The sequence below is a fragment of the Aotus nancymaae genome, unplaced genomic scaffold (assembly GCF_030222135.1).
Source record: "Aotus nancymaae isolate 86718 unplaced genomic scaffold, 86718_ANA_hifiasm-v0.15.2.pri h1tg000088l, whole genome shotgun sequence".
Lineage (NCBI taxonomy): Eukaryota > Metazoa > Chordata > Mammalia > Primates > Aotidae > Aotus > Aotus nancymaae.
In genome coordinates, this window is record NW_026988503.1 from 17,044,656 (window position 1) to 17,071,936 (window position 27,281).

General features: G+C 36.6%; 1 protein-coding gene across 4 annotated transcripts in view; it reads left to right on the forward strand.

Moving 5' to 3' along the window:
* SLAIN1 (SLAIN motif family member 1) overlaps window positions 1-27,281 on the forward strand; it is a 63,848-nt gene that overhangs the window by 29,874 nt on the left and 6,693 nt on the right. The window contains exons 3-6 of one of the 4 annotated variants that reach the window (XM_064369102.1): window positions 11,481-11,630; window positions 12,805-12,954; window positions 15,106-15,447; window positions 22,379-22,534. In XM_064369102.1, the coding sequence (XP_064225172.1) occupies window positions 11,481-11,630; window positions 12,805-12,954; window positions 15,106-15,447; window positions 22,379-22,534 (798 nt within the window). The other 3 variants (XM_064369104.1, XM_064369103.1, XM_021675695.2) reach the window with 3 other exon arrangements.

Here is a 27,281-nt window from a genome sequence, read left to right on the forward strand (position 1 = left end):
GGTTGTGTTCTAATGCAAAATAATTACTTTCTTTATCTTGGTCCCGTCATATCTAGTGATTGCCTTATAGCTATCCCGATCACAGCTATAAAACAGGATGAAATCCAATAAACCTTGACAGTGTAAAAATAGAACTATCAAATCTGGAGATGGATATGGTGAAGGTGCATATGTACAAAATAATTTTTCGTGGTGGGAAATGAGATACCAGCAAGGCAATGATTGGTTTGTCTGTTTATTTAAAGTTATATACTAATTATGTAATTGTATGCAAATTCTGAAAAACACAGTGGAAAGTGGGTCTGGATGGGGAAGGAAAAGAGACTCCTGTTTTAGACTGTTAATGTATATTTTAGTGTTATTTTGTGTGCAGGCATTGTAATAAAATCATGAATGGGTTAGTTTTAGGACCAAAGATAGTTTTCCCTTGGTCGGAACTCTGAATTCATATACTTACTTTTTATCATCTCTCAAGATTAGTGGGTCAGAGGTATTTTCTGTCACTGGGGTAAGCCATAACTCAAATAGTTACCCCAGACTCAGAGTCTTTTAGTCTCGGAGACATTGGGGTGAAAGGATTATTCAAATTCTCTTTTTATCACTCTTCCATTCAATAACTGACAGTGCTTTCTAAAAAGCCTACTGGGCTTGGATTTGCCACCACCATGCTTTACCCAGTCATAGGTGTGAGGACACTTAGTAAAAATTTAATCTGTCCTTTCAGAGGGAGGGCCCTCTGTTTTCAGACATGAGATTATTTAGCCTATTTCTTCACAGAATTAGGTTCCATAACATACTGCTTACCTTGCCTTATGATTGCTGTGTAGAACCTGGAAGTTACTATAGCAGGGTTGTCAGCTTGCATGGTGGCCGTAGTCTAAATTGGAAGCAGCCATCTGTAATTTGCTTGATGACATGTCATCGTTGACAAATTATTAGGTCACTCTTCTCCCTTGTTCTTTTCAGATTAAATTATTACTTGTCCACAAGCCCTCTTCTCACAGTCTGTGTCCATTTTTATTGTCCTTAAGTTTGATTTAAACGATAGGAGACAGACAGATCTAAAGGGAAAATGGCTTCTATAAAAAGGAATTTTTAAACATGTCTTTGAAGTATAAGTACTACTACAATTTTTAAAAAATCTCCCCTATTAATTGCAGGTTGGAGGTCTGAGGATGACTTGTGAAGTTGTAGGTGTCACTCCAGGCTTGGATGATACTGGATTTGATCTGTGTGTGCTTAGAGCTGTCGTCTTAAGTTTTGACCAGTGATTAAGTGGAAACAAGTTGAGAGTCGAGATAGGTCCCCATTCTGACTTTTATTTTTCATGTTTACTTTGAGACTGTTGTCCTGGTTAGAGAAGTCCCACAGAAGGATCCAATAATAGTTCTGAGGGAAGAGCATTAAATGTGCGATCACACAGCAGGTTAAGGTCTGAGAAGCAGATAAAGTCTAATCCTTTAATTATGATTGAATGCCTTATCCATTAAGATTATGTTTCCTCTTAAAACCTAAGAAACATTTGACCTATTAAACTTAATATCAGGAACAATTATAAAACTCTGGTTTCTGTGGAATAAATGTTATTCAGTAGTACTCCTTGTGCAACATGGTGGAATTTGTAACTCTCATTCAACAAATATTTAGGAAACATTTACCTGTACAACTGTGTACAACAAGTGCTTTGTTACTTTCAAACTATATTTTAAAGCTTAATCCTAATATCAAAAGTGACTTTCTTCATTAACTCTAGATATTAGTTACATATAAACTAATGAACTCTCATATTGGGTATTTATTAAAGATGGTATATAAATAATGTTTAAAAATATTACATTTCAAGTACAATGAGAAGATTGAGTACCTATAATATCCTGGGATCATAGGTACTCATATATGATGGTTAATGATTTTTAAGTTACTACATTCATTGTCATCGGTTGAATGAATGGGAACTGCAGGAAAAGTTACAAACCAACTTTCTGATAAGTTTTTCTTAGCTAAATTTGAAGACTGTGAGACTTGAGTATAATGACTAACTTACTCTGATTGAATAGTCCCTAAGGCTACCAATTAGGTACATTTGGTAGTTCTTCAACGCTTCTCCTTATACATATACACTGACAAGTGCATTATAGTTGACTCCTCTGTATTTCATGCATGTCTGGGAAAGAGTACTGTGAACATCTGTTTCAAAGTAGTAGGACTTCCTAGACCCCATATGCTTGTTTATCAGGTCGTCAAGCACTGTGGGGAAACTAATGCTACTCAAGTTTACCCAATAAAAAATATTGGATCAGATAAGCTGCAGGCCATATGTTACTACTCCAGAAGAGTTGCTCAGGTTGGGGCCGAGTCAGCAGTGCTTACCTACTGTGAACGTACAGCCTTTCCAGAAAGCTTGCGTCTCAGTCTGTGCAGGCAGAGTTTGTAGGAGTGAACCAGTAAATTGCTGTCTTCACCTTGGTTTTTGAATTCTTTTGTTAAAGTATAGTCTAAATATTTGAGTGCATCTGTGTGCCAAGAATTTCTATAGGCTCTAAGTATGTAAAGATATATCACCTAAGAAGTTTATACCTGAGAGGATTGTTTATGGAAATGGAGATTTTCCTGCCCTGGTGGTTTATGTGTTTGGTTCAGAACGCTGTCGTCTGGATGAAACTTCCTGCCAATTTAAGGGAGGATAAAAAGTACTTAAAAAGCTGATGTACCTTCACTGATCTTAGGCCATTTGGTAACTGGTATTTATAAAGGGCTAGAAGTTGCGTTCCTCTGTTTGGCTTGGAACTGAGGCTTGCATGCCTGTTGTATAAAGAAAGCAAGCAGAAGGATTGAAAGTCTGTTAACCTTGCCTCGCTTACTTTTTCCTTATTTTCTAGGACTCTAGTAATGAACATCATTATTTAAGAGTCGAGATAAATAAGTGAGAACTGTTGACCTACCCTGATCAAGCTTTTGAAGGTCAGACAGTTCAGTTTTGCTTCTGAGTCGGTAGCAACTGAGGAAAGACTAAGTCTCTGTAGTTGTCTAGGTAGATACAGCGTAAGAAGTGTGCCCATTGTTTTGAAAGGACTAGATTAAACTTCTTTAGAATTAGGAAAAGTGAAAAGTAGAAAACTCTGAGACTCTTTTCTCCTACCTGGCTTCTAGAACATTTCAGAATGTGGGATGTTGACTGGGCACAGTGGCTCACACTTGTAATCCCAGCACTTTGGGAGGCTGAGGTGGATGGATCACCTGAGGTCAGGAGTTTGAGACCAGCCTGACCAATATGGTGAAACCCCATCTCTACTAAAAATACAAAAATCAGCCAGGCATGGTGGCACATGCCTGTAGTCCCAGCTACTCAGGAAACTGAGACAAGAGAACTGCTTGAACCTAGGAGGCAGGTTGCAGTGAGCCAAGATTGTGCCACTGCCCTCCAGCCAGGGCGACAGAGCAAGACTCCATCTCAAAAAAAAAAAAAAGTAGAATGTTTTTGCTACAATTTGCTGTAACCTTTTCATTAAAAAAAGTATTATCGTTTATGAATGTATGCTGTAGGCTTTCATCTTGTACCCACGAAAACCCTGTTTTATTTCTTCCTACAAACATAACTTTTTTCCAAATAACACTGCAACATTTAAGGTGTTATCAACATTTAGGATGTTATGATTTGCTCCAAGTTTCAAAACTAATCTGTGGCAGGGTGAAGGCTGGAACTCAGGCATCCTAAGTGTCCTTTCAGTCTTCTTTTGTTCTTCATTACAATACGTTGTGGAAAAGTGTAGTAAAGAAGTATCCTGTCGGCCATCACTGCTGTGTCTCAACACCTGATGCTATAATTACAGCCCTGCACATTTTTCTGAGTGACTATTTTAAAACTGGTAATGTGTGTTAGCCCAGGTGTTGGCACACTATGGCCATGTCTGGTTTTCTGCCTGTACTTGTATGGCCTATGGAGCTAAAATGTAAGACATTAAATGGCTTTTATGTTTTTTAATGGTTGGAAAAAAAATGAAGAATATTTCACATCCCATGAATATTAAATTCAACTCTCAGTGTATATAAATTAAGTGTAGCTATGCTTCTATAAAACCTTTCATTTCCGTTTTTTCAGTGGCTGCTTTCATGCCATGATGTCAGTGTTGAGCTGGTGTGACAGAAACCCTATGGCCAGGAAAGTCTCTAACACTATCAGCTGGCCCTTTACAGAAAATGACCACTGTTAGTCTGTGGCTGTGCTCTGATTTTGGATACAGCCTTCCAGACCCTATCTAACTCTTCTTTTCGGGACCTTTCCCATGGTTCCTGAAATTCCCAGTGGAAGTTTATCTTCAGTCACTGGGGTGGTTTTTCCCCTCTTAATTATGGTAAATTCATTTATTTTGACATCACCAAGAACGATATGACTCTCACACAGCCACCATCTGAACCTGAATCTGTAAGACATAAATACCCTTAACTGAGTGATAAAGCAGGCACATGCGAACATTTTCAATCTCAGCTTGTGTGTTGAGATTAGTATTGTTCCAGAGATATGCTTTTTAGACTCGCCCAGCCAGTCACTTTTACTTCTTCAGGATAAACCATTTTCCTTGTTTCCAGTGGGGGCCATCCCAGGCTATTACTACATGAGGTTCTTTATTCCCAGCCTCTGGAATAAATATTCTCGGGGTATTTATTGCCTTAAAACTTACAGATCAAAAAGCTTTAAACTGACTTGCATCTCCCTCATTCTCTGTATTCTGTCTTTATCTCCCTGTTTCAGAGGAAGTGAGAACCCTCCCTTTCTAAGACTGTTCCCCTTAGCTAATCTCTGTCCCCCTTAGCTAATCTCTGTCCCATTCCTCTGATCTTCAGGATCTTTTTTCCATGCTTTTCTTTTTTCTTAGACTCTTCTCTGCTGTTTCTATTCTGCAGGTCTCCTTGATGCTAAAAGCCATCCTCGCTTGAGCCTTGTGCTCCTCAAGCTACAACCCCCCCCTTTTTTTTTTAATGTTTATAGCCAAATCTTTCTTCAAAGACTTCTTCCTCATCCTATATCTGCCTGCCGTGCTAACACTGATTTTTCCTTATGTCTTCTGCTGAATCTGCTCTCATCAGTGGCCTAGTTGTTCTACCATTAGCCTCTCCTCATCCTCCAGGCCCTCCCTAAGTAGTTGCCACTGTTAACTATTAGCTCTCATGTTGAAACTCTTCTGCATTAGTCTTTTTTTTTTTTTTTCAGTTGGGACTCGATGCATCTTTGAGCTTCCTGAATTCTTCTCCCCAAATCACCTTTTTCAGTCTCCTTTACTCCTTCTCTGCCTGTCTATTCTAAATTGTTCCTTCCAGTCCCTTCTTTTTTCCTTCTGTATGTTCTCATTGGGTGATTTCATTCATGCTTCATCTAACACCTATTTGTTGATATACCCTGAGTCTCTTTTTCTCTCAAGCCCTGTTCCCTGAACTCTAACTCCATACTGGACACAAGTACATAGGCATTTTCAATAACCCTTATCTTGAATTCAGCTCACTTTTTTCTTTCATCTAAGCATGATTATCTCATGGTCTCCATCTTAGTGATGGCATCAGTGTCTCAAAAACTATAGCATTAATTTCGGTCTCCTTTTTTCCCCACTCCCTATATTCATTGGATCACCAGATAGCTACACTTTAGCTCAGATGTGGCTCATCAAACCTGTTCTCCCCAAATGTTCTGCTTGTGCTTTTGTTCAGGACCTTGTCATATCTCACCAGGTCTATTATAAAAGCCTCTTAACTGGTCTCCCAGACATCAGTCTCCATGCCCATTTAGTTCATCATTTCTGTGGCTACTTATGTCATCATAAAACATAATCTGATCATGTCTTTCACCTTCTCACAGTCAAAACACTGACTGTTCATTAAAGTGTATGCATATAAGACAGTGCAAAACCCAAACCTACCAACCTCTCCAGCCCTGACTCTCCTCTTATTCCCTATGCTTTAGTCCAAACATTTGCCATTCCCTGAATTACACTGCTCTTTCATGTGTTTATGCTTTCATATGCATTACTTCATCTATAATGGTACCATATCCTGTGAGATAAGCTCCTCAACCTTCAAGGGCCACATTAAACATCATGTCTCCTGAAGTATTCAGATTCCCCCAGAAAGTTAATCATTGTCTTTACTTTGCTCTGAATGTACTCCTCATGGTGCTTTTACTGCACTTACAATATGACATCATATTCCATCTTACTTGCTTGTCTTCTGTAGTAGCTGATCTTTAGAAATTGGAGTGGGAAGGAGAGAACAGTTACCATATTTTATTCCTGTCAGCACCTGGGCATCTGGTATGCTATAGCCAAAGAGTTAGTGCCTACTTAAATGAATAGAGAAATGAATTTTAAAAAGCAGATGGGAGTTTAGGGGCCAGGCAGACTTCTCAGAATGACTGGGGAGCAGGGAAATGCCATGTGCTGTGTGTATCTGTGGAAGATATATAGGTAATTGCTTGGAGACTGACCTTTGATGTTTTTTGGTGTCTGTTGCCAAATGTTGAATGAAGGAATGACTCTAGATGTTGAAAACATTGGGTGTCTGAATCATTCTGGAGCACTGTATATGTGTGTGTGTGTGTGTGTCTATGTGTATGTGTATATATATATTTTTGTATATATGTATGTGTGTATGTGTGTGTGTGTGTGTGTGTGTGTGTGTGTGTGTGTATAGTTTTTGGGTTTTTTTTTTGCTCAGGTACATGGCATTACTTATGAAGATTTAGATGCAAGTTGACCAGCTCCCCAAGGCAGAACCTGGATTAGGGAATGAGGGAGAATATAAATTTGGCTCGCTGGGAAGAGAGCCATGAGCAAGGAGATACAAAACCATGACTTATTTAGAAAACAAGCTGTGAATTTTAGTAAAACAGTCCTAAAGTTTGCTGCTAATGGGTTTTTATTGGGTTTGCTAGGTATTAAGCCCAGTATGCATTAACTGTTTTTTCTAATGCTCTTCCTCCCCCTACCATGGATGGAGCTAGAAGCCATTATCCTCAGCAAACTAACACAGAACAGAAAACCAAACAATGCATGTTCTCAGTTATAAGTGGGAGCTGAACAATGGGAACACATGGGCACAGGGAGGGCTTGTTTTCTAGAATAACTTCTGCCCAATGAGAAACGTGGCCCTACTGTTAGAACTCACTAGAAAGAGTGAGGATACCAGCTTCCAGGGCTTCCTCACCTAACTGAAACCAACTCAGATGCCACGTTACTGACAGTAGAATGTATAGAAATTCTACCAAACAGCCTAAACAGAATTGCAGCTGTTTTGTAACTCTTTCTTTGATTTTAAGAAATGGTAGCATTTCCAGATTTCGAGGCAGCTTTGTTGTCTTCTTGCATGGTTTTCTGCCAACTAGCGTGCTTGGCATAATCCTTCCTTTTAACTATGTGATGCAATACTATAGAAACTAGCTTATCTTAGTGTCACCTGTTCAACCACTTTTGAGTGTTTGTTACCACATAGATCCTAGGCCTTAGTAATATAAGATCATTTAGTTGGAAACCAGAAGATTGATACAAAATTCAGCAACTTAGTAGTTACTAGGAAGCATTAATGAAGTGCTCCTCCAGGTATGTTTTTCACTGAGATTTTAGCCGGCTTGAAACATCTAATTAGACTATTGCTTGTCTTCAGAGTTAACAGAATTATATTTAAGTTAAAAAAATTGGACAAAGTTACTCATATGTCAGAATAGGAGTGGTAGAATGGTTTGAGATAAGGAAATATTAGCCAACTTGCCAAAATTTTGACCACATTTAGCATTTATTGAGTGCATACTGTGTGCCAAGTCTTGTATTAGGTACTGAAATGACTGTAGTGGGAAGAGAGTGAAAAGGATTGTTGTTGCCAGAATATATTGTAGTGTTTATTTTTGAACTCTTTTAGTTTGATGCAGTACTGACCTTTTGAGGCTTCTAATTAAGATATTAAATCAGTTTTTTATTATATGTGAATTAAGTAATTGCTTTCTTACATTTGATTTTGATTATGTGTAGAGACATATCTATTTAACAACAATATGAATATTTACTCTGAGTCTAAGCAAAGATGATCAAGGAGTTGTAGGAATGTCATTGTTTCTGGGAACTTTTTGTTGGTCACAGAATAATTTTCAAGTGTGACAAATTAAAGGAACTTAGGTTGTTTCTTAAACCCATTCTGTCATCTGCCTTTTTATGATTTTCTTGATTTTATCACTGGAGCATTTATCAAATCTAGTTTTTTTGGTCATACTTTGCTTAATGGTGTACAAAAATAACTACAGAGATGTGTTTTAATTTATTTTTTCAGTCAGGCAACTTTAAAAATATACAGAAAATAAATTAATAGGCCAATAGTCACCCTCAACTTAGTTTTTTTTGTGTTTTTTTTGCAAAAAAATGAGGTATCAGTCTACAATCTAGTACTTTATCACATTCATTCAGTAGAGATGATTATCAGACAAGGGAGGTGTTGTAGAAAGTTTAACCAATAAGGGTGCATCCTTAAGGTAGCTTCAGAGACACGGTAGAGGTGAGCATGAGGTAAAAGGCTGGTAGTGAAATGAGCCGAAGTACCTTTAAGGTCTTGCGTTTGATGTAAAGCCACTGAAGTACTTTAATGGACAAGAGTAACACAGTTAAAGTACATGACTAACACTATTTTGGTAGGGACGTTCAGAAGAGGTTTGCTCAAGGCAGTGTTGGTGGCTGGAAATTTGCTGAAGAGTAGGTTGCAGTAATCTGGTGGGAGGTGGTGAGTGGGTTAAGGAAGCTGTGGTAGAACTGGAGAGCATACAGAAAGAAGTGTTCTGGGAGGCAGTTTAGCTTAAGGCATTTGGGAAAGAAAACCGTGCCAAGTATCATACATTGATTCAAAATGTAGTCCTGTTTGGGGGCATTTTGATGCTGCTCTAGGGATTGGAATTAAATGAAAAAATGCATAGTCTATGCCACCTCCAAGCTTGCGAACCTACCCCCCCGCCCCCGCTTTTAAAAAATATAAATAGAACTTTGGAGTTGGAGTATAGGGAAATTTAACTGTTGTTCAAAAATGTACCCATTTTTTTCTCTTTTGGCAAAATTGCCTTACTCCTTTCTTTAGAGCCATTTTGGTCATCACCGAGCCTCTCAAATCATTTAACATCATTTTGTATGCCAAAACTCCATTGAAATAATTGATTGAAAAAGATCAAATTGCTCTTTTTTTTTAAAAGTTCTTTTCATTTGTTTTATTCTTTATAAAAATGCTTCCTGTTACAGTTCTTTAGCTATGTAGTGAAGAACAACCAGGATGTGATAGCTTCCACTCCTTTCCCCCTCCTCCTCCGCTGTAACCTTGGGCACTACTGGAGCATTATTGTTTTGTTAGCTTGCCTCTACAATAATTTACCTCCCCTCTCTGAAAAGCTTCAACACTAAACAACAATGTAGAGCATTCTTTCTTGCAATAGACGATAATTGTGTTCTTAGTTGGGATCTTGCTGTCATAGCCACAATAACTGTGTCAATTGTGCGGGGAGGCTGGGTCACAGTGGTTATTGTACCGAGCGATGAATGCTGCTTACTTGTGATGTGTTGCCGCCTGCATCTGTGGGTGAGAACACGCAGTTACTGTAATTTGCCTGGCGAGTAATCAGACTGGTATAAAATAACATCATCTGTTAAGCAGGATAGCAGTCACAAAGAACTATTGGCCTTTTAAAATATAGAATTTTTAATGAGAAACTGAGTAATAGAGATTGAACATGTGAGAACAGCTACCTAGTGTGTGTTGCATTATTAACCCCTAGTTTGTAGTGTATTCCGGAGTCAAGTTGACCTACATAGAAGAGAAGGAACTAGGAGTGCATGTCTGTGTTCTGGCTCAGATTGGGAAGAGCTGCGTAAGCACTGTAAGTTAACGTTGGATAAGTGACATACGAGACTGGTGTCACTTGGAAACCAGGTTTCACAGGTTCACGAAACATGTGGATTCTGAAAGTATTGTCATTGTGAGTATAGTTTCCTTGTGTAGTTCTTCCATATACCTAAGGAAAAGATATTTTTAATGTAATTGGTAGAATGTGTTGGTATATAATAATTCTTGCCAAAGTAAAAGGAAACATTTTGTTTTTTGAGTAAACTTGATGGTGTTTTGCAAGGATTTGAAGAATCCCAGTTTGGAGCTGATTATTTTCTTGACTGTCCACATCACACAGTTTTTTCTCTCTCCATCCTACTGCCCATTTTAAAGCACTTTTCAGCTGTCTGATTGCTCATTAGCATTGCTCATTAAAAGTGGTCTGGGGGCATGCATTTCAAAGCAGTCCTTTTAATACTTGGTTTTTCAAGCTTTGTCAAATTCCCAGTGACTACAAACCAAGTTATTTCTTGAAGTTTAGCCTCATTTATATTTTTTATATCATTCCTTCTGCTTAGTACATGTCAAAATGATTACTTTTCAGAAAAGTGAATTTTGCCTAGCACATTGATTTGTCATGACAGATTAAACCATCTTTGGTGTGACTTAAGCTTTTATGATTTGGGATTTTTGTGTGTGCATAACCCCAAGAATATGGAGAGACAAGGGATGGAAATTTTGGAGGGGAGAAGTGCATTAATTAGACAAGCGAGGTAATGTAAGAATGAGATCTTCTGCCCGTGGCTGGTATAATTCCTTTCTGTTCATTATTTTAATTTAATATCAAAATACTGTTAAAGTAATGACATGTATATTCCTGTTAAAGTAATGACATGTATATTCCTATCTCTAAAAGTTAGTCACATAAATAATATGTATGTTTAATGCAGAAAATTTGGAAGATATTTTTTAAAGAAAAAATCCAAGTGATCACAAATAGTCTCTGTACCTGCCACCTACAATAGTAGTTGTTAAGTTCTGGTATAGATACCCTTCTGTTACTTTGTACACCGTTTTCCTTTAAACTTTGTTTTGGACTCAAGGCCATTTGGAAACACAATAGTCATTCTAAGTTCCTCCCGTAATCCAAGAATGAATTGACATGAAATATTATCAATATTTTCTGATATTAAATGAGTAGGAAAAATGTGGAATTACATATAGTTAACATTAACATTTCCCATAATTCCTAAAGATTATAAATTGGAGTTTTTCTTTTCATACTAATCCTTTTTTATATTGCAAAACAGTAAATCCTTATGTGGAAATAGAAAATTGAAAACATTCCTAATGTAGAAACTCAAAGTGCGTTTTCATTATTATACAGGCATGTTGGCTTTAATCAAAGTAAGATTGATGTATTTTTTTTAAATGAATGTATAAATAGGGCCCTATTTCACAAATTGTTTGTTTTTTATATATTTTTTCTTTAGATAAGTGGAAGTCAATTAAGATAGTCTTATGAAAAGTTGCTTTGTCTCTCTCTCTCTCTCTCTCTCTTTTTTAATCTCTTCCCTTTCTCCTTCTGACAAGTCAACATCTGCTTCCATATAGCTAACTGGTGCTATTTTCTGCTTCTATGACAGCTAGCCGATGGCGGAGTCTCTTCTCTTCAACTGCCTCACTGGCTTTTCCTTATAGTCCCGTTGCAAGACTCAGCCCTTATAGCAATGGCATTAATACTCCCAGCTTCTCTAAAACCTCAAATAAAGCAATACTAACACCTGAAAAAACAGGTAATATTTTAACTTCTTGACTAGCTGCTTGCTTTGTAATTCAGTTACTAAACACAGCTTACATATTCATCTTTCATTGAAAAGCTTTAGAATAATCTTAGAATGGAGAGTTTGTGCTGCATACTTACTTTGAGTACAAAAAGACCTAGCACTACTTTGTACTCTAACGCCATTGATCTACTGCTCTCAATCATGTGTAGCAGATTGTCTTCCCTCTTTAGCAAAAGCATGTGCATGCAGTTCTGTATTTCCAAATGCTTGTGTGCTTTTAAAATTAAATGTCAGACACAATTTAGGTAGTTTTTAATTATTCAAGATTATAAGCCTTTATATATATTTTTTATTTTTTTCTGAATAGCTTTTAAATTTAGCTAAGACTGTGAAGAAGAAAACAGTCATAGTGGCTTTTTATGAGATGAAGATCTCACCATTTTCTTATTTTTCTCAGCATTGGTGTGATTCCATTCCTATAGCCTTTTTCTATTTGTTCTTTGTTTCTTTTATCTGAAGCCACTGATTTTTTTTACTTTCATGGGTGGCTGTAAGTCTCCCATGACTACTCTCTGGTCTATATTAAGTGGATTTTGTATATGTTTCTGCATATGTACGTGCACCTTTTAAATGTGATATATTCTTACCCATTTGTAGCACTGCTGTTTGTACTCATTAACAAATGGACCAGATTAAAATTTGATTAAAAATATATAATCGCTTACTGTCAGACAAGTATGTTTTATTATTAAAGTAAAAACGAATATATATATATATATTCTTTTTTTCCCCTCCATGGAACCGCTAGTAAAATGAATATGTATGTTCTTATACCATGCCTTTAGATATATATATATCTAATATGATGCTGATTTTAGCAGTAATTTTTTTATTGTGATAAAAAATAATGTGAAATCTACCCTCTTAACAATTTGTTTAAGTATATAGTACACAGTGACTTTTTAAATTGTGAGAATTGAATTTGAAAACAATGAACAAGTGGTTTCATATATATGAATTGTGAACACGTGATGTGCACATGGACCATTAAACGGTGACATGTTGGTGATTTTTGTGACATGAAAACATGAGAAAAATTGCTGACCATTTATATATAAATCGTAAAGCCTATATAGATATCAGCCCTACAGATGAAAGAACACACATTTCCTTTGTGTTTCAGGTTACACTTCCAGGGGCTCCCCGCTCAGTCCCCAGTCATCCATCGACAGTGAGCTGAGTACTTCAGAACTGGAGGATGATTCTATCTCCATGGGATATAAATTGCAGGACCTCACTGATGTTCAGATCATGGCTCGTCTGCAAGAAGAAAGTATGCGTTCTTTCTAAACTAGAAAAATGAGGCTTCCACTTGGAATATACAGGGAGAGGGGGAGGTTTAGGCATTTTTCTTCAGGTAATGGGCAAATAATGAGATTCTTTCTCTCATGCTGTCCTGCTTTTTAGGTGGTGCCAGTTATATGCTTCTTACACTATCATGAGGTGAAGACCTAGTCTGATCAAAATACATTGATACATGGACGTTGCTGGTATTGCCACTATGGAAATAGATGGACAGTTTTCTAAAAAACTAAATGTGCAACTTCCATGTGACTCAGCAAACTGCACTCTTGGATATTTATCTCAGAATAGTGGAAATTTGTGTTCACACAAAACCTTGTACATGAATGAATGTTCTGAGCAACTTTATAGCCCAAAACTGGAATTAGCTTAGATGGCTTTCAGTAGGTAAATGATTAAACCAATCATGCTACAATCATACCATGGAGTACAACTCAGCAATAAAGAGGAACAAACTACTGATACACACGACATCTTTCTTGAAGTTCCAGGGAATCATGCTGAATAAAAATACTGATCAGAAGAGAGTGCATTGCATCATTCCACTCATACAACATTTTGAGATGTTAGAAATGGAGGACAGACTAGTGATTGTTAGAGTTAGGGATAGGGCTTAGGGTCTCGAGGGTCTTGAAGCTGGATGTAGTTGTAAAAGAGCAACATGAGATTTTTGCAGTGTTGGTACTATTCATTGGTGGATCTTTGGACCTGTAGTTAATAAAATTGCATAAAGCTTAATGTTCTGTCTCTCTCTCTCTCTTACATAAAGCTTAATATTCTCTCTCTCTCTCTGTCTCTCTCTCTCTCACACACACACACACACACAGCACACACATTCTCTTTTTCTCTCTGTCTCTTTCTCTCTCACACAAATAAACCTGGGAAAATCTGAATAAAATGGGTGGATTATATCACTGCTAATACCCTGGCTGTCATCGTATTCTATAATTTTGCACAATGTTACCACTGGGGGAAACTGGGCAAAGTACTTTTTTTTTTTTTTTTTCAGCACTGGATGTGAGTCTACAGTTATCTTAAAATTTCAATTAAAATGCATTGACATACTTCTCAGGGTAAATAATTGTGAAAGAGTACATAAGTAGAAATAGGATAGTTTGTCACTGGTTCTTTGATAAAGTTACAAAAAATAATCTGGGAGTGAGCTTGTTGAAGGGCATTAATGGCATCAAAAGGCACAGAACTGGAGTGTTTGTTTTGGAGTTATCTTTTCAGCCAACATAAGTAGAAATAAGTATCATTTAAGCATAATAATTTCCTGCTTTCAGAATTAGTCAAGGCTACTATGGGAAACATGGTAATGCTTGTGAAGGATCTAATAAGATACATTTTTAAGGGGAAATATAGTTATTTTATATCATTATTTAGTAAAAGCAAATTTAAATACTCTTTCTAAAAAATATACGGCTAAAAGATTATATGTCAGTTTCAGAAGTTAAGTAGTCAGGGCTAGACCACTTTTTAAAAAACTAGTACTGACAATGGGGTAAATAATGAGAACTTTGTAGTTTCACTATTTTTAGATGATTATAGGATGACCTAAAACCATTAGAAATGTTGAAGTGTCAGTGTGCTTTGAAAGAGGTAATATTAGTAACATAAAAGAACAACAGAGAGATGACCTTGTGGGAAAATATTTGTACCTCAGCTTTTAAACTTTCCCTTTGACTTTAAAAGTTGGGGATGGGTAGTAGAATGACTGCCTACTTTTTTTTTTTCTGAAGATTTTAATTGTTTTAACTCATAGCAAACTATTCATAATAAGATGACTATTTCTTTCTAAGTTCCTCTTCTAAAATAACTCCTGATTTGAAAAGGGATCATTTGGGGAAATTGATAGAAATTAATGAATGAGCTGTGGCAGGTATATATAATCTTTACTGGCATTGGGGCAATCCTTTTGCAAAAGAGAATTGTCCAATATTAGATATCTGTTTCATTAGGTAAATGTGATTATTATCTTGGGATTTAGTAAACTTGAGAGCAAGATAATAAGTCTCTATGAGTAATCTGTTTGCCACAATTTTTCATCTAATACTTGATTAATTATAACTTATTGTTAGCTAGATCAAAATACACTAGAGCACTATTTGTTATTTTATAGGTCTCAGGCAAGATTATGCTTCTACTTCAGCATCTGTATCAAGACATAGTTCCAGTGTGTCATTGAGTTCAGGAAAAAAAGGGACATGTAGTGATCAAGAATATGACCGATACAGTCTGGAAGATGAAGAGGAATTTGATCATTTGCCACCGCCTCAGCCTCGTCTTCCAAGATGTTCCTCTTTCCAAAGAGGAATTCCTCATTCACAGACTTTCTCCAGCATTCGAGAGTGTAGGAGGAGCCCCAGTTCCCAGTATTTTCCTTCAAATAATTACCAGCAGCAACAGTATTATTCACCTCAAGCCCAAACTCCAGATCAGCAACCAAATAGGACCAATGGAGGTAGGTTGTATGCTTTTTTGATATTTGATATGCTTTGATCTTTACTATGTGGTCAAGAAATGTTTTTGTTTTTGAGACAGAGTCTGGCTCTGTCCTCTAGGTTGGAGTGCAGTGACGCAATCTCAGCTCACTGTGCATCCTCCACCTCCCAAGTTTAAGTGATTCTCCTGCCTCAGCTTCCCAAGTAGCCGGGGTAAAGGCACGTGCCACCATGCCTGGCTAACTTTTTTTGTGTGTGTGTATTTTAAGTAGAGACAGGGTTTCACCATGTTGACCAGGCTGATCTGAAACCCCTGACCTCAAGTGATCTGCCTACCTTGGCCTCGTAAAGTGCTGGGATGACAGCCACCATGCCCAGCCAAGAAACAGTTTTAAGAGAAATACAGATAATCGGTAAATGCTTCCCAGATTTAAATTCATCCTCCAGACCTCCTCAGTTTGGTCTAAATTTGCATCTCTAATTGGCTGACTTCTGATTACATATCCCAGATTTATAAACTCACAACTTCAAGAAAACCTCCATGATATAGCTGGCTCAGAATGACTTATAAATGTGCAGCATCGGGCCGGGCGCGGTGGCTCACGCCTGTAATCCCAGCACTTTGGGAGGCCGAGGCGGGTGGATCACGAGGTCAAGAGATCGAGACCATCCTGGTCAACATGGTGAAACCCCATCTCTACTAAAAATACAAAAATTAGCTGGGCATGGTGGCGTGTGCCTGTAGTCCCAGCTACTCAGGAGGCTGAGGCAGGAGAATTGCCTGAACCCAGGAGGTGGAGGTTGCGGTGAGCCGAGATCGCGCCATTGCACTGGGTAACAAGAGCAAAACTCCGTCTCATAAAAAAAAAAAAAAAAAAAAAAAAAAGTGTGCAGCATCTCTGCATTGTTGCTGGTGCCTGTGGCACAGACAGTGTTGTACAAGCTGAGAAGTTCGTGGTCAAGCCCATGGACGCAAAGGCTGTGAGTTGCGTCATTCCTCACCTTATGTACAACCTTCTGTCTCTTACTACCTGTTCCTAGCACAGAGTGATATAAGCACGAAAGATGATGCTTGGAGAGGATGCTGCTCTTACACAGCCAGATTTAGGGAAGTTTGGGATGCGTCTTTCCCTCCAATCTCCTGACACCTAGATTAAGATCTGTGTAGTAGCAGGAACATGGAGGCTGCTTTCCATTAGCATTTGGCATGGTAATGGGAAGTTGATCTGTCTTGTCAACATGGTGGGTTGCTGCATGTGTCATTCTTTCATACTTTTCCTGTCTCTTCATCATTTATCTTTCTTCCACACTCCCAGGAGTTAGACTCTGACTTGCAAGGACCATGGGGGAAGCAATCATGTAATATTCTAAGTCTGGTATGTTTTTGTACTAATGATCACCTGGACTCACACACAAATTCTATATATTATGGAGAGATAAACCAATTAAAAATAATTTATAGTTGTACAATTACGGTTCTTATTTATTATATGTCACCAGTTCTCAAAGCTGGGTACAGAAGTGATCAAATGTTCTTTAAAAATATCTCTAGGCCAAATATAAATGTTGTATTGGTGATCAGTCATTGTCCTGTATTTAGTTTTTAACCTTCTCTTCCTTTGTACTTGTATCATTCATGCTGATGCTAATTGAGAGATCATTTGAAAATATTTAAAATTTTATATTCATAATTTCTCTTACTACCTTGAGATTTCAAGTTTAAAGGAGTAGTGGCTAAAAAATGTCATCATGACTAACATATTCAAGTTCATAGCAGCAGAAAGACAATGTATTCCATATGCTTAGTGGAAGTCATAGCATCTTATTAAAATTGAGACAGGACACCTAGAGTCATTTCTCTAAAGCTTTTTTTTAATGTACTTGAGTGTTTCAGAACATTGTAGTCAAGTTGTCAAGCAGATGCTAGCGCTGCATCTTGATTGATATTGTTAATAGTATCATTTTCCTCCACTCAGCTGTTTGTTGCACCTCAGAAAAGTGGTATTCACTTCCATCAAATGCCATCTGAAAAGGATTAGGTTTCTGTGAAAACTATGCTGGAATATTCTTCACAGCAAAGTGGAGATATACCACTGTTTAGGTCCCTTTGTGATAGGTTTATTTTGCCTAAAATGTCTAGTTTTCACAATACAAGAAAAATGGAATACAAAGGCAATTTTCTGGATGTGACTTCTGACTAATTAGCTTACGGTTGAGAGCAGAGGCTCTGAAGTCCTGTAGACCCTGAGAAGCAATGCTGAGAAGTTTCTCAGCTCTCTCAGGTTTGGTTTCCTAAACTAAAATGTGGAGAAGATCATGCCTATCTCTTAGGAAACTTAGATATAATTTCACACCAAACCATCTGGTACACATTTCCTCCACCTAAATGTAAGGGGTAAATGAAATAATGAATGTTAGTTCCATTGCCTGGAGACTGGAGTAGATGTGCTGAATAAAGATTGTTTTCTCCCCTTTTGTCTTTAAACTTTTATTATCATATGATTCAGATGTTCTAACCTGCCTTTGTTACCATAGAATATTGAGCAAAATTGTGAAATAAGAATAGTCACTTTGAAACTAATCTATCAAATATTTTTCTAGATTATTAATATAGATAGGCGAAAATAATTATTAAACTGTTGATTCATTTTAAAATAATTGAGAATAAACTAGAAATGTATGTTAATATTTTCTGCTTTCGTAGTTCCTACACTGCCCAGATTTAAAGAGATGGCTCATAAAAGTTTCTCGGATATTTCTGGGAATCATAGAATTAAAAGAAGCATATCTGGAATAACTTGTTAAATATCAAAATGACTAAACTTGTAGAATCTTTACCAACTTTCCCATAATTTCGAGGGTATGGCAGAGGTTACTGGTGGCATGATGTAGTCCTTATTATCATGAGGGCCTCCCCTGGACCCTGGGCTGACTGGATGCCTAGGTCTATCTATTTGGTGGATAATGAGTGTCTCTTTTAGTCCTAAAGATTCCCGAGTCTTTGTTCATAGTGTGGTGAGCCTTGCTGCCCCTTTAATGTGAGCAAACTCATTTGAATTCTTTCCTTGGTCCATTCTTCCAGTTTCCTGCTACATCTCAGACCTTGAAGATTAAACTTCTGATTTCTTATGAAGATAGAAATAGAACATTACTTTTGGTTCCCTGAACTTTAAAGTATATGTGGTTATTAAAACATTCCATACTGTTTGACAGGAAATGTACCTCATTTCCAGATGGTCTGACAAAATTGGAGATCACAGCTTCGTTCCAAGGGGAATAGTGTCCTAAATATTTATGCTTGGAAGACCTTATTTTTAAGAGCATATTTCAAGATTAAAGCTTTGTGAAACTAACTTGTTGCTTAAATATGAGTAAAGGTTGGTTTTAAAGACTAATGCAGTTAAGAGACATAACCAAGTGTAGCATGTGGACCTTGATTGGATCGTGGTTTGGGGAAAAAGCTTATGAAAGATATTCTTGGGATGTCTGAAAAATTTTGTATGCAGATTATCATATATAATATCATAGTATTAATTTGTTTACATGTGATTACAATATTGTGATTCTATAGAATTTTCTCATTCTTAGAGGAGATCAATGTGCTGCATTTAAAGTGTTTAGGTGTCTGAAGCTTTTATATTGTTTAGCAGAGCAAACCAATGTATATGTGGAGATAAATTAAATATAGCAAAAGGGAACCAACCAGTATAGCCAGATGGAAAACAGCTGTTTGATACTATTTTAAAACATTTCTGTATGTATGAAAACTGTGATAGTAAATAGAGATTTTAAAAAGAAGTATAGAAGTTCAATTAATTTTCTCAATAGCATATAATTATGTTCCTGTGCCTCCCTGCTACTTAAAAATATATAATTGGAAATATATATTGAAAATAGTCTAGTACTGATAGAGGCTGATTTTTTTTACACTACTTTTTGTGATATTCAAAAGATCTAGATGTGGCCACTAAGATTATGTAGAGATGAATCCTTCTAATTCCTCTCTTCTACTACACACGGTCTGCCAAAACATAACACATAATATTTGCTGACGTATGAAGTACCTGCTGTGTGAGGCTGGGAACTTTAATAGGAATTTGGGAATATGAGACATATGATTGTTAAAAATAGGCCTCAAGAAGATAATAAGGAAAATTGTCAAGGAATTGAACAGTCAGTGGCAATATTTGAACCTCCTTACTCTAGAATTATGCAGAGAAAGTAAGGAAGTGTGTGAGTGGTAGATACCTCCGCTGGGAAGTACATAGAAAAGCTTCTCTATGGTGGGGATAATTGTGCCAATTCTTAAAGTATTAGAGCCACATAAGTAAAATACTCTTTTCCACTTTCTACCATAGCACTCTCTACAATTTCTTATGCTTTCTTGTTGTACATATCATCTAAGTATACTTATGCTTGTTTAATCTTTTGTCTTTTCCACCCTAAGGGGGCAAAAATTGCTGGATATGGCAACATTCAGTGGGTATCAGTAATGTCAAAGGAGCAGTTTATGAAGGTGGAATAAGAAGAGTTGAGTTTGATTTTTGACTTGAATGCCTTTTGAATTAATATTCAAGTTTATTCTTATCTTCTGGTTTTGCTTGACAGAAAGTGACCATAAGATTGAGTGCTCTGATATGTGCACTTTAGTGTTTTGGGGTATATATTAATAAAGATAAAAATATCTTATAAGTTGGAAGGGTAAAACAAATTTTAGATATTAAAATGATTTATGATCTTCCGTGGTTTACCCCTATCAAAATGTTATTCTTTAATATTTATTTTACTTGGGAGAAAATTTAATTTTAAGTTTAAATTTATCTTAGATTTTCTCTTTAGGATCAGTGGTGGCATGGGGAAGGATTGAGAAGCACTGGTCTAGACTATAAACCTAGACCATAAATCTTGACTATAAATGAGACTCGACACTGTATCTGCCTAATACACTGTGGTATCCCCAACAGCTCATAGAGTGCCTGGCATTTAGTGTAAACACAATAAGTATTTGTTCCCTTGTTCATTTGTTCCTTCTCCAAGTTGGGAGTGGGTGTCCACGTGGAGAGACCAGCATGCCCACAGGTATGAGAGAGTTCTCCTCTGTGTTTGGGGAGCAAGCTGAGAGGCCAGCTGGAGAAGTATAAAGAGCCTGTGCCTTGAAGGCCTCATCTAGGCTGTGTTCAGGAGCTTGGGCTTTCAGAAGAAAGGAGCAGGGGAGAAATTGGAGTTGGAGGGATTTCAGTAAGTGGGTGACTAGCTGTGTTCTGTGCTCTAGGAAAAGTGGAATCAGCTGTATGGGAGATTGGATTGGAGAAACAAGACACAGTGGTACATGGAGACCAATTAAGAGGATTTTGTGAAAATGTAGGTGATAAATAATGAGGTCAGAACTAGGTGGTAGTGGAAGATTCACTAAATGTTTTTGAGGCAGAATTAACAGGACTTGGAAAGTATGGTGCAAAGAGAAGGTGAATCCTGAGAGACTCCCAGTCTTCTGGATTAGGTGATGTACTGCACAGGGCTACAGTTTATGGATCTAAGTAATGTAGGAGTAGTGTGTGAAGGGGAGAAAGAAATGAATTCAATATTTGAATTAGTTTTGTCCTTGAATTAGTTATGGCTTATTACTCACATATATGCTTTTTTTTCCTTATCTATGCATTTCACATATATGCTTAAATAACCTGACATAGGTACTTTAGTTTTAGGGGGGATATGTACTGATCATGAAAAAACTGTTTCATAGTTGCTGTCTTGTGACTGGCTTATTTCACATCTCAACATTGATATCTGTATGTGACTCTCTGCTGCCTCTTGGTGGCAAAAGGTGAACTTAGCAAGTCCAAAAAATTGAAGAATTCTCTTGGTCTTTTTTGTCTCCACACATTTGGTGGCATACTCATGAAAGTTAAAACTTTTCAGAGATTAATGTGGTCATGTTAATGTGATTAGTGGGTATTTCAAGATATCTCAAGTTTGAATTTTATTAATTTGTTCCATTTTGATATGGTAGCAAAAGATTTGGTAAATTTTGGCTTTGATTCTTCTAGGTTTCTTTTTTATTAAAGAAGAATATAACTTAATTTCTAGGGTTGTTTTGGTAAATTAAATGGCTGTAAGATTATTTTCTAACTTTTTAAATATATTTTTGTCCACTTATTGAATAGGAACAAATAGCTAACTGATTATCTAGTCCCTATGTCTTTTTACACGTTGTATTAGTCATGGTTCTCTAGAGGGACAGAACTAATAGGATAAATGTATATATGAAAGGGTGTTTATTAAGGAGTATTGACTCACACAATCACAAGGTGAGGTCCCATGATAGGCTGTCTGTAAGCTGAGGAGCAAGGAAGACAATTGGAGTCCCAAGTCCTCAAAAGTAGGAAAGCCAACAGTGCAGCCTTCAGTCTGTGGCCAAAGGCCTGAGAGGCCCTGGCAAACCACTGGTGTAAGTCCAAGAGTCCAAATGCTGAAGAACTTAGAGTCTGATGTTCGAGGGCAGGAAACCTCCAGTACGGGAGAAAGATGAAGACTGGAAGACTCAGCAAGTCCGCTCCTTCCCGTTCTCTGCCCTTTTATTTTAGCCATGCTGGCAGCTGATTAGATGGTGCCCACCCAGACTGCGGGTGGGTCTGCCTGTCCCAGTCCACTGACTCAAATGTTAATCTCCTTTGGCAACACCCTCATAGACACACCCAGGAACAATATGTTGCATGCTTCAATCCAGTCAAGTTGACACTCAGTAGTAGCCATCACACATGATTATTTGGTGGAACCCTTCTGGATGGAAAGTGCTTTTTCCTGTATAGTAGGTCAGAAAGCTTGATCATCAGGACGTAATCATTTTTATATATTATTGAGTACAATATGACTTTTGTTATTTGCTTTTGAAAGCTAGTATTTTGGTTACATAACATTTGTCATTTTTAATTTAGTAAAATTCTTTTCCAGATAAGCTCCGAAGAAGTATGCCTAACCTAGCCCGGATGCCAAGTACAACCGCCATTAGTAGCAACATTAGTTCTCCAGTCACCGTGCGAAGTAGTCAGAGTTTTGACTCAAGCTTGCATGGAGCTGGAAATGGAATTTCAAGAATACAATCTTGTAGTGAGTATAATTATTTGATATAATTATATATTGTATAATTTTTATAGTTTTTAATTGTAAGAAAAATACGTTTCATTGCTTTATATTTACTTGCAAGCACACTAAACTTTTCTCTTTGTCCTATAACTGATTTTTTTTTATTTCCCCATTAGAATTGAATAGTATTTTTACCAGTGCCTGTGGTATCAATTAATCACAGTAAATTGTTAATTTTTTAGTGCTCGCTTCACAGTACATATACTAAATTGTTAATTTTGTAATAATAGTAAATTATTTGTAGTTCTTTATATCCAATGATAGTATAAGTACTACATGGTGATTGATTTATCCACTCATACAAAAATTTTTTTCTTTGTAGATCCTTCTTTCTAGCTCTCTACCTGAATAAGCACACTTAATTCTGTCTGGCCATTACTTTTGTCTTGTTTTTCACCCGTGCATACTTTTGTCTTTTTTCCCTTTAAATGAAGTTATATTTCAATATGTCTAAAGTAGTTTTTATCCACTCTGCTTTAGTTTATCACATTCTGTTACTTACTTTCTATGTTTTACCTAGCAGTGAGCAACGCAGTGAGCATTAGGCCTAATGCTGTGTGTGTGTCTTCACTTTATGTGGGGATGTGCTGCTTCCATATGCCCCGCCTCTTTCCTATTTATGCTGTCTATATGGGTTGTTGCAGTTAAGTCTTACTCTGACCTCTAGGAGGAAGGCACAAGGTCATAGTCCTAGTATTTATAAAAATGCCCAAACTTGGGAGGCCTGAGCCATGTACTGAGTGTACTGGCCGAGAGTCATCAACCGGTTGTCTTGAGTCTGCATCCGAAATGGTTTGTAGCCCTTTTCCCTCAGACTTAATTTTGGATGTCAAGTTGTATTTCCCTAACATGCAGTGGTCTTTCATTTCATGATGCTTTAGTTCCTAACAACAAAGTGGCATCATTTACCCCGTACAAAGAACTGTACTAACTAGTTTTTATATTCATTATCTTACATAGTTCTACCAACAACTCTATGAATTAGTTTCTACTGCCATTCTTATTTTGTGGAAAAGGAAACAGTTTTGATAGGTTAAGGAACAGTTTGTCCAAGGCCATGCAGGTAGAAAAGCAGAGAGCAGACCTAGATCTGGTTACTCCCCAGAGCTTATGCTTTTAAAAGACTGCTGTGATATTCTAGCTCCATGTGCTGTTCTCTCTGCCTAGCATTCTTCCTTTTCCTTCTTCATTAAGTTTCCTCTTACTGACTTTTATAATACAGTCCAAATACCATGCCCTCGGAAGTCTTCATTGCTTCCTTGATCATCCTAACACACCTTCTCAAATACCCCTCAAACAATGCTAGAATGGATTAGGTTTTTGGTGCTTACCTCTGTTATTCCATGTACCATGTTTTATGATCAATATATTTGTTGTACTTATTAGATTGTATGCTCCCTCTGGGCTTGGACCATTATTTATTCGACTTTCTGTTCCCTGTTCCTGATGTGTTGCCTGAACACAAGGAACTCTCAGTGAATGCTTGAATGAATTAATGAATGCCACAGGATTCTATGTTAAGGCTTGAACTGTTAAATATTTGAATCAATGATCGTATTAACACACAAAAACGACCTATGAAATTTGCTAATGGTAGAAACTAAGAGGACTAATAACTGATTTTATGTCAGGAGGTTAGGACAGTGGGCCAAATGTATCATGCAGAAATTTGGCTGATAGAAATATACAATTCTATATCTAAATTACAAAAATAAATAGTGTACCAGCCTAGGCAATATGATGAAACCCTGTCTTTACAAAAAAATGCAAAAATTAACCAGGCATGGTGGCATATGCCTGTAGTCCTAACTACTTGGAAGACCAAGGTAGGAGGATCACTTGAGCCTGGGAGGTTGAGGCTACAGTGAGCCAAGATTGCACCACTGCACTCCAGCCTAGGCAATAGATAGAGTGAGACCGTCTTGAAAAAAGAAACAAAATCAATAGCATAAGAATACGATGAAAGAAATACAGTTTTGAGAGTAGCAAATATGGTAATGATTAGGAATTTTTGTTGACTCCAACTCAGTGTGTATTAATAGCAGATTTGAGTGTGCTAGAAAAATGTACGTCCCAAAATAGAATGTACACTGCAAAGAATGTTCAGCTTTGATTGAAGTGCCCCCAGAATGATGGGAAAATGTGAAAAGGATACAGGAGCCAAGTTGAAGGAACCTCCCAATGGCCAAATTTGGGGCAGTTTGAGCCACAGAGAAAATAATTATAGTAATGAATTATAACTGATGAAATAAAATAAATATGCATGGTTCATACTTAATTGGATAAATAAATACATAGAAAAAGGGGAACATCTTCTTTGTAGTAGAATTCCAATTCATGCATGTAAAAGAAATGAGGAAAATAGAAAAATCATCATTTGTAAGTCAAGCATAATAAGAAAACGCCCCCAAGAAGAATGTTAGTGCTTAGTAGAAGGAAGACTCTCATAACTTTTTGTTTCAAATCTTAAGATTATACTCTTATTTTCTCTTATTTAAGAGCATTCTAAACCACTGTTCTTTATGCATTCTAAGTTCATATCATGACAATTTCTAGTCCTGGACCACTTTGCTTTCTGGAAAGAACAAAGGCAGGATAGAGAGTTGGAAAGGCTGCAAGTGTAGAAGGAAGAATACAATTGTAGTCAAAGACCTGGTTTTGGGTGATTTCTTAACCATAAACTCTTTGGAAAGTTAAGTATTTTTTTCTAAGTCTTGTTTTCTCATTTGTAAAATTAGAATTATGCCTATTATGCCTATTAATTTTAACTAGTTTCTCTTATATATCTTTTAAAAATCAAGGGTGGTTTTCTATATATATATATATATATATATATATATAGAAATATGTATGTATTATCCTAATAAGAGTCCTATTGTCTCTCCTATCATTATATATATATATATATATATGTGTGTGTGTGTGTGTCCTATTGTCTGTCCTATATTTTATATATATATATGATGAAACCCTGTCTTTACAAAAAATGCAAAAATTAACCAGGCATGGTGGCATATGCCTGTAGTCCTAACTACTTGGAAGACCAAGGTAGGAGGATCACTTGAGCCTGGGAGGTTGAGGCTACAGTGAGCCAAGATTGCACCACTGCACTCCAGCCTAGGCAATAGATAGAGTGCGACCATCTTGAAAAAAGAAACAAAATCAATAGCATAAGTATACGATGAGAGAAATACAGTTTTGAGAGTAGCAAATATGGTAATGATTAGGAATTTTTGTTGACTCCAACTCAGTGTGTATTAATAGCAGATTTGAGTGTGCTAGAAAAATGTGCGATATATATATATATATAGGAGAGATAATAGGACTCTATTAGGATAATACATACATATTTTATCTCTCCTGCACATTTTTTATATATATATATTTTCAGGAATAGGGTCCTATTAGTCCTATTATCTCTCCTACACATTTTATATATATAATATATATATATAATATAAATATAATGTGTATATATAATATAAATATATTATATATATTTTTATATATAATATATATTATGTATATATACATTTTATATTATATATATATATAAAAACTATTCTGTAATTTCATTTCAAATGAAATTGGTTGGCATTTCATTGACTCTATAGATCAATTTTTGGAGGATCTTAACAATATTAAGTCTTCTCATCCATTAATGTGGAATAGTCCTTCATTGACTTACAAGAGAGCCTTGTAAGGTGCTGGTGATGCTTTTTATCTTGATATGAGAAGTGGTTACAAGAACATGTTCACTTTGAAAATTCACTGAGCTCTACACTTAAGATGTATTTTATGTATATTATGCTGCAAAAGAAATTGAGCCAAATTCATGTATTGAAGGTTTTTTAAAAATTAACTTTTTTGGAGCAGTTTTCAGTTTATAGAAAAATTGAAAAGGAAATACAGAGAATTCCCATATAATCCCTCACCCTCTGTATCCTCCTAGTTTCCCCTATTATTAATATCTTGTGTTAGTGCAGTAGACTTGTTACAGTTGCTGAACTAGTATATTAAAAGTTTGCATGGTTAAAAACTAGCAATTTCAGGAATTATAGAATTGGTTAGAAAGAATCTTAGAGATGATTTGTCAACCACGAGAACTTTGCTGTGTGGCTAAGCTAAATGGGAACACACCTAAGGCAGAATCTTATACAGACCTTATTTTTTATAAAGTTTTTTGACTGCTATATATATGCATCAGCTTTCTTTTTTTTTCTTTTTCTTATTTCAGTAGTTTTTTGGTTATAGCTGGTTTTTGGTTATATGGATGAGTTCTTTAGTGGTTACATTTTAAGATTTTGGTTACATGGATGAGTTCTTTAGTTCTGAGATTTTGGTGCATCTGTTACCAAAGCAGGGTACACTGTACCCAATATGTGGTTTTTATCCCTCACCACCCTCCCAAATCTTCCCACAAGTCCCCAGAGTCCATTATCTCATTCCTATGCCTTTGCATCCTCATAGCTTAGCTCCCACTTATGAGTGAGAACATATGATATTTGGTTTTCCATCCCTGAGGTATATCACTTAGAATAATGGCCTCTAGCTCCATCCAAGTTGCTGCGAAATATTACTTTGTTTCTTTTTACGGGTGAGTAGTATTTTTTGTTGTATATATACCACATTTTCTTTATCTACCCGTTGGTCGATGGGAAGTTAGGTTGGTTCTAAGCAGTTGCAAATTGTTCTGTTATAAACATGCGTG